This window comes from Nicotiana attenuata, unplaced genomic scaffold (assembly GCF_001879085.1).
Source record: "Nicotiana attenuata strain UT unplaced genomic scaffold, NIATTr2, whole genome shotgun sequence".
NCBI lineage: Eukaryota > Viridiplantae > Streptophyta > Magnoliopsida > Solanales > Solanaceae > Nicotiana > Nicotiana attenuata.
Genome location: NW_017670500.1, coordinates 341,704 through 355,331, shown reverse-complemented (window position 1 = coordinate 355,331; position 13,628 = coordinate 341,704). Strand labels below are relative to the sequence as shown.

The 13,628-nt window shown below is 38.5% G+C and overlaps 1 protein-coding gene across 1 annotated transcript; it reads right to left on the bottom strand.

Annotated features, from left to right (window-relative positions):
- Positions 1 to 12,270: 12,270 nt before the first annotated feature.
- LOC109240270 (60S ribosomal protein L26-1) lies at positions 12,271 to 13,017 on the bottom strand. Its single transcript, XM_019406902.1, has one exon. The coding sequence runs from the start codon at positions 12,886 to 12,888 to the stop codon at positions 12,448 to 12,450; it is 441 nt and encodes a 146-aa protein (XP_019262447.1). The 5' UTR covers positions 12,889 to 13,017; the 3' UTR covers positions 12,271 to 12,447.
- Between the last annotated feature and the right edge of the window lie 611 nt (positions 13,018 to 13,628).

Sequence of the window (13,628 nt, the reverse complement as noted above, 5' to 3'; positions counted from 1 at the left end):
AACAGGATTTGAAAAAAGGGTAAATACACAAATATATTAATAATGACAGTGTGTACCTCGAAAATACGAGTAACAATGAAATTTGATTTGTGGTTTTAAAGATATGTGATTTAGTTCAATACTAATTAATAATCAAGAAATATGAATGTTCTAAGGCTTGTTGATAAGCATTATAAATTGTTTGAGCATTTATTTTAATTGAGGCTTTTGCATCTGCAAGTGTAGCTAATTCCTCATCTGAAAGATCTAAAGCCTTATAAATATTTGAATACCAAAAGTGAGGACCTCCTAATGGTAGGATTTAATATGGCAGCAACACCATAAATAGGGGGGATATGGAAAAATATATTTTTTAAACTTTTCTTTCATTGCATTTATAGCAAGTTGATAAATTACCCCATCCTCTGAAAATTGAACAAACAAATCACATTGTGCTGCAATATAAACTAAACAGTTTGAAATAGTAGGATAATATTTCCCAGACAATTCATTTGTAGCAATATGAAATTGTTCTAAAAAATCTATAAGAATTTTAACATTAGTCCAATCTTGATTTATAAGGATTTCATCATCATCCTCACCACCAACACGAGCATTAAACGTTGCATTTATTGGGTTTCTATATTCATATGCAACAACTAAACTTTCGAACATACAATTTCATCTAGTCGGACAAGCTTTAGGAACCTTTCTTTCTCTAAGGCCAAATTCATCACATTTTTTAAAATATTCTCTAAGTCTACTNAGGATTAAAAACTCTTCTAATATAATGCATAAAGTGAGGGTTAGAAGGAAAACTATAGGGTAAGCACATAACAGTAACCATTTTTGCTAATTCTTCACGATCTTTATTTGGATCGTAATATAAAATGCCACCGGTCACAGTGTTAATTCCTGGTTGAACTAGATTTGACCCGGTACTAGGGTTAACCTCAGTACCTACACTTCTCCCCTCTAGCTGCGCTTTCATTTGAAGATATCTAGCTTTATCTATAGGGTGTTTCTTTATGTGTCTAGTCAAACTACCCGTACCGCTACGGTCTCCAGTAAATTTATGAGCCAACAAAGACCCACAAGTTTTACACTTAGCCTTATTTTGTTCTCTTAGTTGAGTAAAAAAGTTCCAAACAAGTGATGTTTCGGGGCGTTTAGAATGTCGTCTATTAAAAGTAGGGGTTACTACAGGAGGGTCAGGCGGGGCATCAGTTGGGTTATTAACAGGACTAGTAGGTGTATCATCTAAATCCGGTTGCATTTCATCTAAATCATCATTTTCCTCATCATTTTCAAAGATAGTTTGATTAAGATAAAGAGCATTCATAACTTCTTCATTTAATTGTTGACCTGGTGCAACACCATGGCAAAATTGACTATCGAAAAATTGAAAACAAGGGTTATCACTATCAAGAATAACAGGTGGAGGAGGACGGGTAACAGGTCTGGGTCGGGGAGCCGGGGGAAGAGTAGTATCTTGGCGACTAGATTCACCAATTTTAGAGTTTCCCTTACCACTAAACATTTTTTTCAAAAAAATGCCATATTAATTATAATTATACAAACTAAAACAAACAAAATTATAATATTAAAACTTAAGAGCTGGAACGAGTTTACCGAATTGACGAACAACTTCTTGAAAATTGAATATCGTTGAAGACTTGAAGACTTGAATACTTCAATTCACCAACTTTACAATTTTTCACGAAATTGCAATAATAAAGTAAGCAATTACAGAAGAAAATTAGAGAGAGATTGATGAATTTGTGAGTAAATATGAAAGAATGAGGGGGTATTTATAGTTGAGAATAGGGAAAAAGTGTAACTATACAAAATTTGGGGTTAAAACAATGTTTGGGGACCAAATGGCTATTATTGAAAGTGCCAAACGGCTAATATTGCAGGCCAACGGCTACATTTTAAATTTCTGACCGTTGGCCCTTTTTTTTAAAAAAAAATTAAAAGATAGTCGTTGGGTCCGTTAGGCCCGTTAGGCCCGGTTGAACCGGCCCAGGCCCGCCTGCCGGTCCTGGGCTCGTGGGCTTTTTGGTAAGGACCGGCCCACTGTGGGCTTTTTGGACCGCTAGAGACCGGCCCGTTTGGCCGGTTTGGCCCGCGGTCCCAGGCCGGTTCCGGGCTGGGCCCGGCCCACAATACACCCTTATATTTATGCCAATGAAAGAAAAGAGACGTGGACGCTATTTTTAAACCACTTAAAGGAGCACGTTTTCAGACAACGTTCAGGTATTTTTTTAATATCTGATCGGCATGGCGGTATTTTAAGTTCTGGACAGCATTTGCCTGCATGGCAGAAACCGTATGCATACCACCGTTTCTGTGTGAGTCACCTGAAGGCCAATTTCCAGAAGGCATATCCCAATAAGGACTTGCATGATTTAATGTGGATGGCTGCAACAGATCACAAATAGTGCAAATTCAAGAGGCGCATGGAATCGATCAGGTAGGAAAACAAATGAGTCTATCGTTGGTTGATACGACATGAGCTTGACAAATGGAGATTGCATGCGGATGGTGGCAGACGATGGGGAATTCTGACTACAAATGTGTCAGAGTCTTTCAACGGGTTATTGAAGTCTTCACGTGGATTGCCTGTCACTGCCACGGTGTAGATGTCATTCAAGCAGATGGCGGAGAAGCTTGTTGAAAGAGCTAAAGATGCATCGTCATTGATGGAGAGGGGTGTTGAATTTATGCCAATATCAATGAAAAGATTTGAGAAATATAGGAAGCGAGCACATTGGCATTCATATTTACAGTATCGCAACGAGCAAAATATTTTTGAAGTTTGCACCGCTATCCATCAAAACCGGGGGAATAATACACACACCGTAAATGAAGCCAGAAGGTTATGCTCTTGTGGGAAATGGTCCATCTACCACATGCCGTGTTCGCATGCCATGAAGTGCTTTCAACATACAGGTTTCGCGGCAACCAGCTACGTTGATAAGGAATACAGTGTTGTTGCTTACTTAAACACCTATAGTGGACAGTTGCAGCCAGTGGGTGCTGAGCATTATTGGCTGCCGGAACCATTTAAAATGGTGTGTAACGAGGAGTATTTGCATCAGCGACAAGTGCAAAAATAAACGCGTATACGGAACTAAATAGATGTTGGTGATACCATTTATGCGTGTTAATGTGGCATATTCTCGCAAACAGGACACAACGATCGTAAATGTCCTTCAGCTGGTTTGGGAAGCGGTGGTAATTCAGCTCCCGGTGGAAGTTCATCCAATGTGCCCAATTATCAAGGAAACCCGTAGTGTTTTTTTCCAGTAATTTGGTATAATGAGTGCATGTACATGTTTATCTTGCAGAATGTATGAAATAAAATTATGTTTCCATTGGTGTTAAGTCTTATTGATATTTAGCATTAATACTTCAGTACAACAATTTAACATACACCCCAAGAAAAAAAACAATTGTCATTCGCCATTATCGTCGCTGTCTGACACTATTTCATTATCACTGTCTTCAACGTCTTCGTCAATATCGTGTACGTACCCTTCGGGACAGAGGGCATCGTAATCTAGGCCCCAGTTGACACACATTTCTCGCATTTCAGCGCAATCATCAAGAAGACCACGTGCTTGATTTCTACAATAATATGGGACACCTACGTCTAACGTCTGTGGTAGAAACTTAAGTAGTCCCTCCCACTAGACAACTGTTGGAAAAATAGGATAATCATTGTCTCTATGTAATTTATCATTTTCTAATAAATTCCAGTACTGATCCTCTGTTCCTCCCAAGAAGTTATGATCATGCATTGCATGATGAACAGCTAGTGCCTTTTCCATCTCTAGAATCTCCTTCATCAGATGCCTAATCACTTCTGGTTTATCTTTGTGTGTGTTTGTTGGAAGGCTGGAAACAGTGGTTGTGGCACAACAAGCCATGCCAGCGACATAATACTTCGTAATCACACCATTTTGAGTAAATGGGAACCCATTGTAGTTTTTCGCCCAAAATTCGCATACCTTCAGGCTTTGTAGAATCCGCTTCGCCCTCAATAATGTGCCCTGCAACTTTGAGATTAGTGTGTGTATTGATAGGTTGATTTTCCAAGGTACACAGAACACCATACCACTTGTCATCACTCAAGTCAGTGTAGCAACCTAGCATATTTTTTTCATGGTAGGGATCGATAGTGTTAAGACGCGATCCATGGGGATATGTTGAACTACCTTCACCCTTTTGCCTCTTTTTGAACCACTTGTTAAATGTTAGTAGCTTTTTTTAGTGGATGTTGTAACGTTTATTCAAAAGGTCTTTGAAATACATATGACTTGGTTCAGTTTAAGAAGCTTTCTTATACCCGAAAGAATCATTATCACGCGAAGCATAGCGCGTGAAATACCACGTTATGTGTATTGTCTTGTCGACCTGAAAAAGCTGCCATTCTGGAAAAGCTGTCTTCTAGAAAAGTTGTATTGTACCCTAAAGGATCATTGTCACGCGAAGCATACCGCGGTGTAATACCATGTTATGTGTTTTTTTCTTGCCTATAAAAGCCTAGCGCATTTAGTTATTATTTGCACAAGTAGACAAAACTTTCCATTAATTTTGCATTTGTCTTGCATTTAGAAATGTCTGGACGCAATGAAGTACGTATTTGTTATTGTGTCAAACTTACGATTTTGAAGCCATGTTGGTCAAATGGTAATGTGGGGCGCAGACGCTGGATATGTCAACAACCTGTAAGTTATTGTTTTGCAAAAAATATTTGTTACTCCCTCCGTTCCAATTTATGTGAACCTGTTTGACTGCGCACAGAGTTTAAGAAAAAATGAAGACTTTTTGATTTTGTGGCTCTAAAAAGGTCAAAAAGGAGTCCAGAGTATTTGTGTGTTAGTAAAAGCTTCTTATTAAGGGTAGAATAGGAAGCTTAAGCTAAATTATTTCCAATTTTAGAAAAAGGGTCATTCTTTTTGGAACGGACCAAAAAGGAAATAGGTTCACATAAACTGGATCGAAGGGAGTAATATTTTTTATATAACATGTTAATTAATAGTGTTGTGTTATAATCCCCATTTGTAGGACGAAAATCAATGTAGGTTTGAAGAATGGTATGATGAACCCATTTATCAGGAATACCACAAACATTGTTTGCAATATGTTTAGAATATGACCGACGAATACGAACTCTAGATATTTAAGATGCAACGACAACTTGCGGCAGTGGAAGAGAAACTACAAGAGGCGGAAGAAGAAAAAAATAGGTTGGAAGAGAAATTTAAGTGGTTGGAGCAGAGAATAATGGGCGATAGTGACTAAACAAACACATGTATGTGTTGAGTGTAGTATTTTATCTTTATGTTTTCTGTATCATGTATTTTCATTAGTTGTATCGAATTTAAATTATGTTAAGTTGCTCTGTTTATTTTTGTGTTGTAGTATTAAAATAACAAAGAAACCGAGAAATAAAAACATAAAGCGCATATAATGTAAACCATAAATAATATTGCTATTATTTATTGAATGTCATATGTATATAAAATCAAAAAAAAATCAATGTGTCCCACATCCTTTATGCTTCAAAGCAACCGCTGGCCTAAGGCGCATCCCATCCCGCCCGGCTACACTATCAGGATCATCCTCATCACGTCACATCTTTATCGGAGAATGCGCTGCAGCATGATCGTCAGTAAGGGTGGCAGGCTTGGTAGAAGGGGTCGTCGGTCCAGCAGTAACCTACAGAATAATAAGATATTTTAGTATATGAAATATGTATTAGTAATGTACGTGTTAGCTAAAAAAAATTAAAATGTCTTACCATGGTTTCAGCGAGCTCCTGAATATAATCATCCGTCTCAGGCATGTCAATGTCGCACAAAGTGGCCTCCGTGACAGGCATGGATGATGTCTTAAAAAAAATAGGCTTTAGATATTTATGACTAATCAATGAGATAAACACAAATATAAATAATAGCAATACAAACTAACCAAATCCTGTGAAAGATCCTCAGGATCCCTCGGTGATGAGCCATAACTCAGTTGGCGCCCACTATCCACATCTTGTACCGGACGATCATCAGCAACCGTCGATGCCTCTGGAGGGTCAGGAAAATACTCATCCCAGTCATGTGAGGTAATGGTCGTGCTCGCGATCAACAATGGAGCTGACAGGGTCACCTGCGAAGTCCCTGGAATAAGCCCCAGGCTAAATGAGGGCATATCACTAGGAGCATGGTCTGGCTCAGGGTGGTCACCCGGCTAATCAACTCCAACATCCTCAACAGGTGCATCAACGCCCACTTGCTGGGGACCACCTCCTCGCCGACCCCCACGACCTCGTGGGACACCCCTACCTCTTTGGGCACGCCTGCTACGTCGACCACGTTCAGGCTGCACTGCTGGCCCACGATGGTACTGCTCTGGCGCCATATTATCAGCCTTGTATCCTAAGCGCTTATCATCTTGGGCTCGCTGCAATGTTCGGGCAGCCAGATCTGTAACCTGCCGGCCATGCTCGTGCAAAGCGGCCGCTCCCTCGCCCGTACATCTGCAGTCCCAACTGGTTGAACAGATGTAGGCCAATAGCCTGCACAACATGTAAAATATTAATTACGGCACGCTAGGTTAACGTTATAACTAAGTGTACCAAATAACATACCAGCGCCTCATGCCTCCCGGCGTATGGAGCGAACCGACCGCCAGCGCGATGAACGGGATTCCCGACAAAAAGTCGGGTAATGCTGCGGTACCAGCGCATATACTCATGCTCACCATCCATACGCTCGGGTGGAGGGGGTGGTGGAATCAGGTCATGCCACTGGTCCCAAATCTCGATCTGCAACTCTAGCCATGCCTTATATGCCTGGTCAACCCTCGAACGATCATCCCGCTGGTAATGTGTCCTAATCCAAGCGGGCGGTGGAGGTACAAGTTGCGGTCGACCAAAATGGCGAAGGACTCGCTCGGTGGCATGATGCTCGACAATATCGAGACACATCAACGGGACGGAAGAGCTCTATATAAGTCAGTCGGTCGAGCAATAATCAGGCAAACCGGCTATTAGCTCGTCGTTGTATGGCCTCAAAATGAATTATTACGTAAAAACAGGAACCGTGAGTATACACAACACATATAAATCCATACCAAGTAAACTTAAGTATACAATTACCTGCGCGGCCTCCAGCAAATCCGACAAATCGCTGCAATAGGGGAGATTCTGTCGAGCCTCGTACTCGCGTCCGTATCCTCGCCTATCAACCCACCTCCTAGCTAAAGGGAGAAACGGTGGAGGTGGTGCATCCGGAGCAATGGTTGGTAGAGGTGGATGTAACTGCAGGAACCGCTCCCAGGCCCAAACCTAATATACAATTTGAACATAAAATTTAAGGTATATTTCTATGATGTATGTTATAATGAAGAGAGTATTTGACTATGTTTTCACCTGCAGTAGCGGCAAAAATCCTGCAACATCTCACTAGTGCCCATGCTCGCCCAGCACATCTGCTTGTACAAGTAACCAAGAACAGCATCACCCTAGCTGTAATCATGTAAATCATCTAGCCGCTCAAGATGATGAAGAAATCTCAAGCTGACTAGGTTTCCCGAAGTGTTCGGGAACAATACCCCTTCAAACATAAGCAGCAGCAGCAACCTCGTGTACCGGTTAATATGAAGATCCGGTGTATCATCCGTAATGTCAACATGCATCGCCTCCAGATGCAGTCGGACGGGCGTCAACTGCAAACGACTAGCCCCAACCAATGCACCCTCATCTGCTGGTAGGAAACTAGTGAGCCGCTACAACATCTCTCGCTGCTAATCTCCCGTATACTCTCTCATGGCATGCGGCAAAGCAACGGGATGTCCATCAACCGGCAGCCCATACAGAACCTCCACGTCCTACAGCGTGATAGTGGCCTCGCCAATGGGCAAATGGAATGTGTGCGTCTCCGGACGCCACCGCTCTATCAAAGCCGTGATCAACGACCAATCCAGCGGCAGCCGGCCGATCTCAAGAATCCTATAAAAACCCGTATCCTGAAGGTGGCTGACTATACGGGGATGGAGATGTCGACCCCTAAGAAAGTCCCACATATCGTCTACTCTTCTGGCGCGAAATGTCCGGGCCAATAACTATTCCTCCCATATGTAGGAAGACATATGCTCGGCCTGTAGCAATAGTAGCTCTAGCAAGGCAGGTCCGGGATGCAAAGGCAGAACCTCCATGACGACTACTATAAATTGAACAATATTAATTACATTATTTTTCTTTTGCATTGCTTAAATGTATTGCAATACCTTTAATATTAAATTTTATTCTATATTTTTACTATATTGTTAATTAGGTTGATACATTTTCAATATTATAATTTTATATTTTATATGTTACTTTAATATGTTAGTTTTATTATTTTATATGTTTAGTTGTTACTCACCTATTTTTTACTATAATAAAATTAAATAATTAATTTTTATAACTATACATGATTTAATTATTAAATATTCACATTTTGGTTACGGACACGATATTTGAGGCCCAGTAGTACCAAGGTATCCTGAATTCTTATGTTCATGATGACAAATTTTTTTCGATTTATCACTCAACAAGTCTGTTATTTTATATGTTAGTTTATTATTGTATATGTTAGTTTAGTACTTTATATGTTAGTTTTATTATTTTATATGTTAGTTTTATTATTTTATATGTTTGTTTGTTACTCAATTATTTTTTACTATAATAAAATTAAATAATTAATTTTCATAACTATACAGCATTTAATTATTAAATATTCATATAACAATACTTAGTTTGACAAATATTGTTGTTTCCTCATGTTATTTTCTTACGTTTGTTGACTAGAATTGGAGATAGTTTCTGTTTGAACTATCAGCTTTTTGACGTATTTTTTAGTATAAAAGATACTTAAATGATTAATTTCTGTAACTACAAGGATACTACGCTAAAGGGCACTACGTTTTACTATGCTAAAAGGGTACTACATTATACGAGCATTACATTAGCCACAAGATACCACTACAGGGAACTAAAGTAACAATTGATCTATTTTACTAGTCTTTTAGCAAATAAATAATCTTAACCGAATAAAAATATCAAATCAATTTAATCACAAAACAATCACGAAAATATATATATACCACAGTAAAAAGTAACTAATTAATATTTTTTTAACAACTAATAACAATTTCTCTATTTTACTACTTTTTTTTAGCACACTAATACGATAGTCCGGATAAAAAATAACAAATTAGTTAAATCGCAGAACAATCACAGAATAACATATAGCACATTAAAAACAACTAATATGCAATTTTTATACGAGTTTTAATAAAAACTAAGTCGGAATACCTCAATTTAAAATTTTTTGGAAGTTGAAGATTTTGTGATTTGAGCCGAAACGAGCAACTCACTCCGAGATAACGCCTTAGCTAGGACGTGGGACCGAGAATCTATGTTTTTCTGGGACCGGTGGGCTCCAATGAAGCTTTTTTCGTCAACAGGAGGGGTGGGGTGGATTTTTTATGTTTTAATTGGGCTCGTTTCTGGTTTGGTAGGGAAGGGAAGGGGACGGTTATGTAGGTATAGTGCCTTTTATTAAGGCGCTATACCTTCCCGTTTTTTTAACTTCAAGTATAGCGCTATACTTAACTAGGCAAACAGCTGTTATATATAAGATGGTCACCATTTTTTTTCTACACATTTCGGTTCTTTGAGTCTAAAAGAACCACATTTTAGTTCCGGACTTCATTCATAACACTCTTTACTGATTCCGTATTCATTCAAACGCTTCTATAACGAAATAAATGAAGTATATTTTAGCACTATCAATCCTTGTGATCTACATTTGATACTTCGTTTTTTCGGTACAAATATTTCTGTAACCACCAAATTTTAACCTTTTGAGCATTCGGTACATGAGAAAAATTATTACAAAGGTAAAGAGTAAAGCGAAAACCATAGCTTACTTTTTTGTAGAGAGATATTCCTTGTTTACAATTATAACATCATTTCTTACAGGGAAAACAGATAAAGTTCCCCTGAACTTGTCCGGAAAACTCGGTTGAACATTTAAACTAAGCGGACGTTTTTTTTTACCCCTAAACACATTTTGAGTTAATTATTTTTCCCCTAATAACTGACGGTGGTAAAAAAAAAAATTATAGGCACGTATATAACCCAAAAAAAAAAAAAAAGATGGGCCCAACCTCTTCTTCCTCACCCCCTTGTCCTTCCCTACAGATAGTGAGGCAACAAATTACCCTCAAAAAAATCAACTCAGAAACCACCCAAATCCTTCACCAAATAGCTCCAAATTTTAGATGTAGACTACACAAATTGTACTCAACAAAATCCAGCACGGGTATGGAAAGATAATCGGATGTGAGGCAACAGAGAGAGGACATGCAGCATTCCAGGATGGGCAACAGAGGAAAAATAGCGGATCTCAGCATGGGAAAATGGAGTAGCGATGATTGACAAAACTTTGGATAGAAAGCAATCTGTAATCAAATAGATTGTTTGCGTGTGTGTGCGTTTGTGAGAGAGGGAGAAAGATAAGCTAGCGACTAAAACTGATCTCATGATCTTTATCTTTCTCTTATTGCTTTTCAACGTCTGCTTTAGATCTTTTCGAAAAGCAAATAGATATATGCATGTCTGAAGTGAAATATTCAGGTTGAAATGTCAGATACACAGAATCAAGAGCTTTATGGTTAAAAGAACAACATAAATGGCCATCATTAAGTCGTATGCACCAGGCTTAGAGGTCAAATATGCTACCAGAGTTTATCGGGCACCAGCAAAAAGAAATTTAAGACTAATCCAACTACATTTGAAGATTGAAATATTGTTCCCATAAAAGTGCTAAATTACCAAGAACACAACAAAATGAGAACAGCAACTAAGAGAATCAATATCAAGCAAGGTAGGTCAATTATAACAAAAACCAACACCTATTCCATATGGACCCATTTCATTCCAAGACTCCACTAGAAGTTTTCTGCATTTTATGAAGAGAAACAAATCTCTAAAAGGCCTAGAGCAAACACAAGACACAATGTAAATGTACCAACATGCAAAGCTTAATCCCACCTCGTTGGTATCTGACTCGTTATAATAGCCTGAATTCTAAGACACTGGGCCTTTTGTGACGAATACCCTGCATCCCACCATAAAATAACATTTGGGATTTAGCACATTGGCATTGTCAACCCCATTAGTGTTTCAAGAAATGAATGAGCCTAACTAATGAGCAACTCTTGCAGCAGTAAACAAGAAATCATCTCCCCAGCTAAAAAGACTTTAGCCAACTCATAAAACAGGCCAAAATTTCAAGCTAGGAAACTTTGGAAGTAATCAAACAGACAAAGAACAATTTCATAGTAGCATATAGAACAATTAACTTCTCGGAACCCCAAGTCACTCTACTAAGTAAGCCAACCAAGACCCATCAAACTTGAACAAATAACTTTTAAATCGACTATAAAGTCCATTAGAACAAAGGCTATATTAACTTAGTAAAGAATGACCAAACAAACGGAAGACTAGACTATTTCATAAAAGCAGAAGAAAGAACAAGGGGAATTGTTGCTCCACAGGCAAATATGGGATGTAAAATATGAAGTGGAGAGGAATCAAGTACTAATCCCTCTAATTTACACCTATTTCTTGTACTCCTTTGTTTCTATCAGTCAAAAGATTCATTTATCATTAATGCCTATTCTTCAAGCAGAATTTGCTGTATAATAAACCACACAAAAACTTGCTCAATAATGCAAAAATTCAATATGCAACTCTACGCGATGGAAGTGTACTATAATGTTCATAACGCTTGCAACCAATTTTCAAACAGAATTTCACTCAGGCTAAAGCTTAATATAGATGGTTCTCAAATCAGTGATACAAAAGCTCGTGTCATTGATAGTTGTATACAGGTATAGTCATTGATTCCTAAAACCACTTCAAAGGAAATTCAATCCTCCAAATTTGCGGCTCAATCCCAAACTAGAAAAAAGTTGAAGTCAGCTATACGAACTCTCTATAACCTCAGTTTTTTAAAACATGATAATTTACTTTTCAAGACAAATGCTAAACCATATGCTGTATTTTCTCTAAGTCACATATATAAGCAACAAAAGTTACATATATAAGCACCAAACTTATACACTTAGCTTAACAATCCCACTCATTGAGTGGGCAACGATAAATTGTTCAAGGCACAAATTGGTTATGCAATCACTCAACTTGCTAATTACCAGTAACAGTCAATTAAACATAGCAACACAAGAATTTCATGGAGAATATTGATTAACCCAATAATGTTAAGATTCAGAAGTATCATCATCATTGATTTAAATGAAAACAGAAACTCCAACAAAATTCAAAGTCTCAAAAGCACTAAAAACCTCTCTTTAGCTAAAATATCAATACCAGACAGAAAGATACGACTGAAAAAATCAATCGACGGTCTGCATGATATCCTCAGCAGTAAACTTAGTACCCTTGTCCTTATCAGCAGCAGCGCGTCCCTTGGCCTTACGATCAAGTAGCGATTTCCTGTCCTTGTCAAGCCTGAGTTTCGTAACAACAACCTTAGAAGGATGAATACCAACGTTAACAGTAGATCCATTGACCTTCTCTCTAGTTATACGTTCAATGTGAATCACCCATTTCTTACGGTACACTTGGACGACTTTGCCCTCACGCCCCTTGTAGGTCCCACGAACGACTTGGACTTCGTCGTCTTTCCTCACCGGCATGGATCTCACGTTGTACTTTGAACGTAATTCGGTGGATAACGGCGCGCTCATTATCACCCTGCGCTCGCTTGACGGCGCCGTGAAATGGGCTTTTCTGCTCTTACGGCGGGAGGAGGATACTCTTGGATTGTACTTCATTTTTGCTGGTTTCTAATCTCCTCTGCTTCTTTGCAAATGGGCAGCCGGTGAAGAAAATGATTTCTAGGGTTTTGGGGGTAATTATAGGGAGAGATGGTGGGCTTAGATAAACTAGGGTTTTAAAGTTGGATTGTTCAGTTGGAGGCCGGTGTTTTGGGCCTCCGATTATGATACCTTAGAGTAATCTTTCAGATTTCTGATATTTCAGCCCACTCCAATTGGACTGGACCTTACGATTTTCAAGCTTTTAGAGAGGTGACTATAAACACCGGATATTTTTGGGGGGAAATTCAGAAATAGCCATATTTATAGCTAATAATTGAAAGATAAAAACTGTTTCAAAAGTAATCGAAGAGCCACTTTTCATGTAAAGATAAAATCTGAACAAAAACACTCTTAAAAATTCGAAAATATTCCAGGAGTTCGAATTTTTTGCATATGAGCTTCCAGTATAATATGCTGGAATTTTATTATGTGTGCTAGAGTTCCATCATAATAAACTGGAAGCTAATATGAAGGAGCTCCATAATCCTGCATGTTATGCTGGAACTTTTCATGTGCTGGAATTTCAATATAATATGCTAGAAGTTTATATGCAAAAGCTCCATAATCCAGCATATTATGCTGGAGTTTTCGTGTTTCAGCAAAACAGTGGTTGTTTTTCAATAACTGTGCAAATGCTGGCTATTCAGGTAAAGTGCAGATATACTTAATTTTGAGGCTAGCATTGAAGTCATACT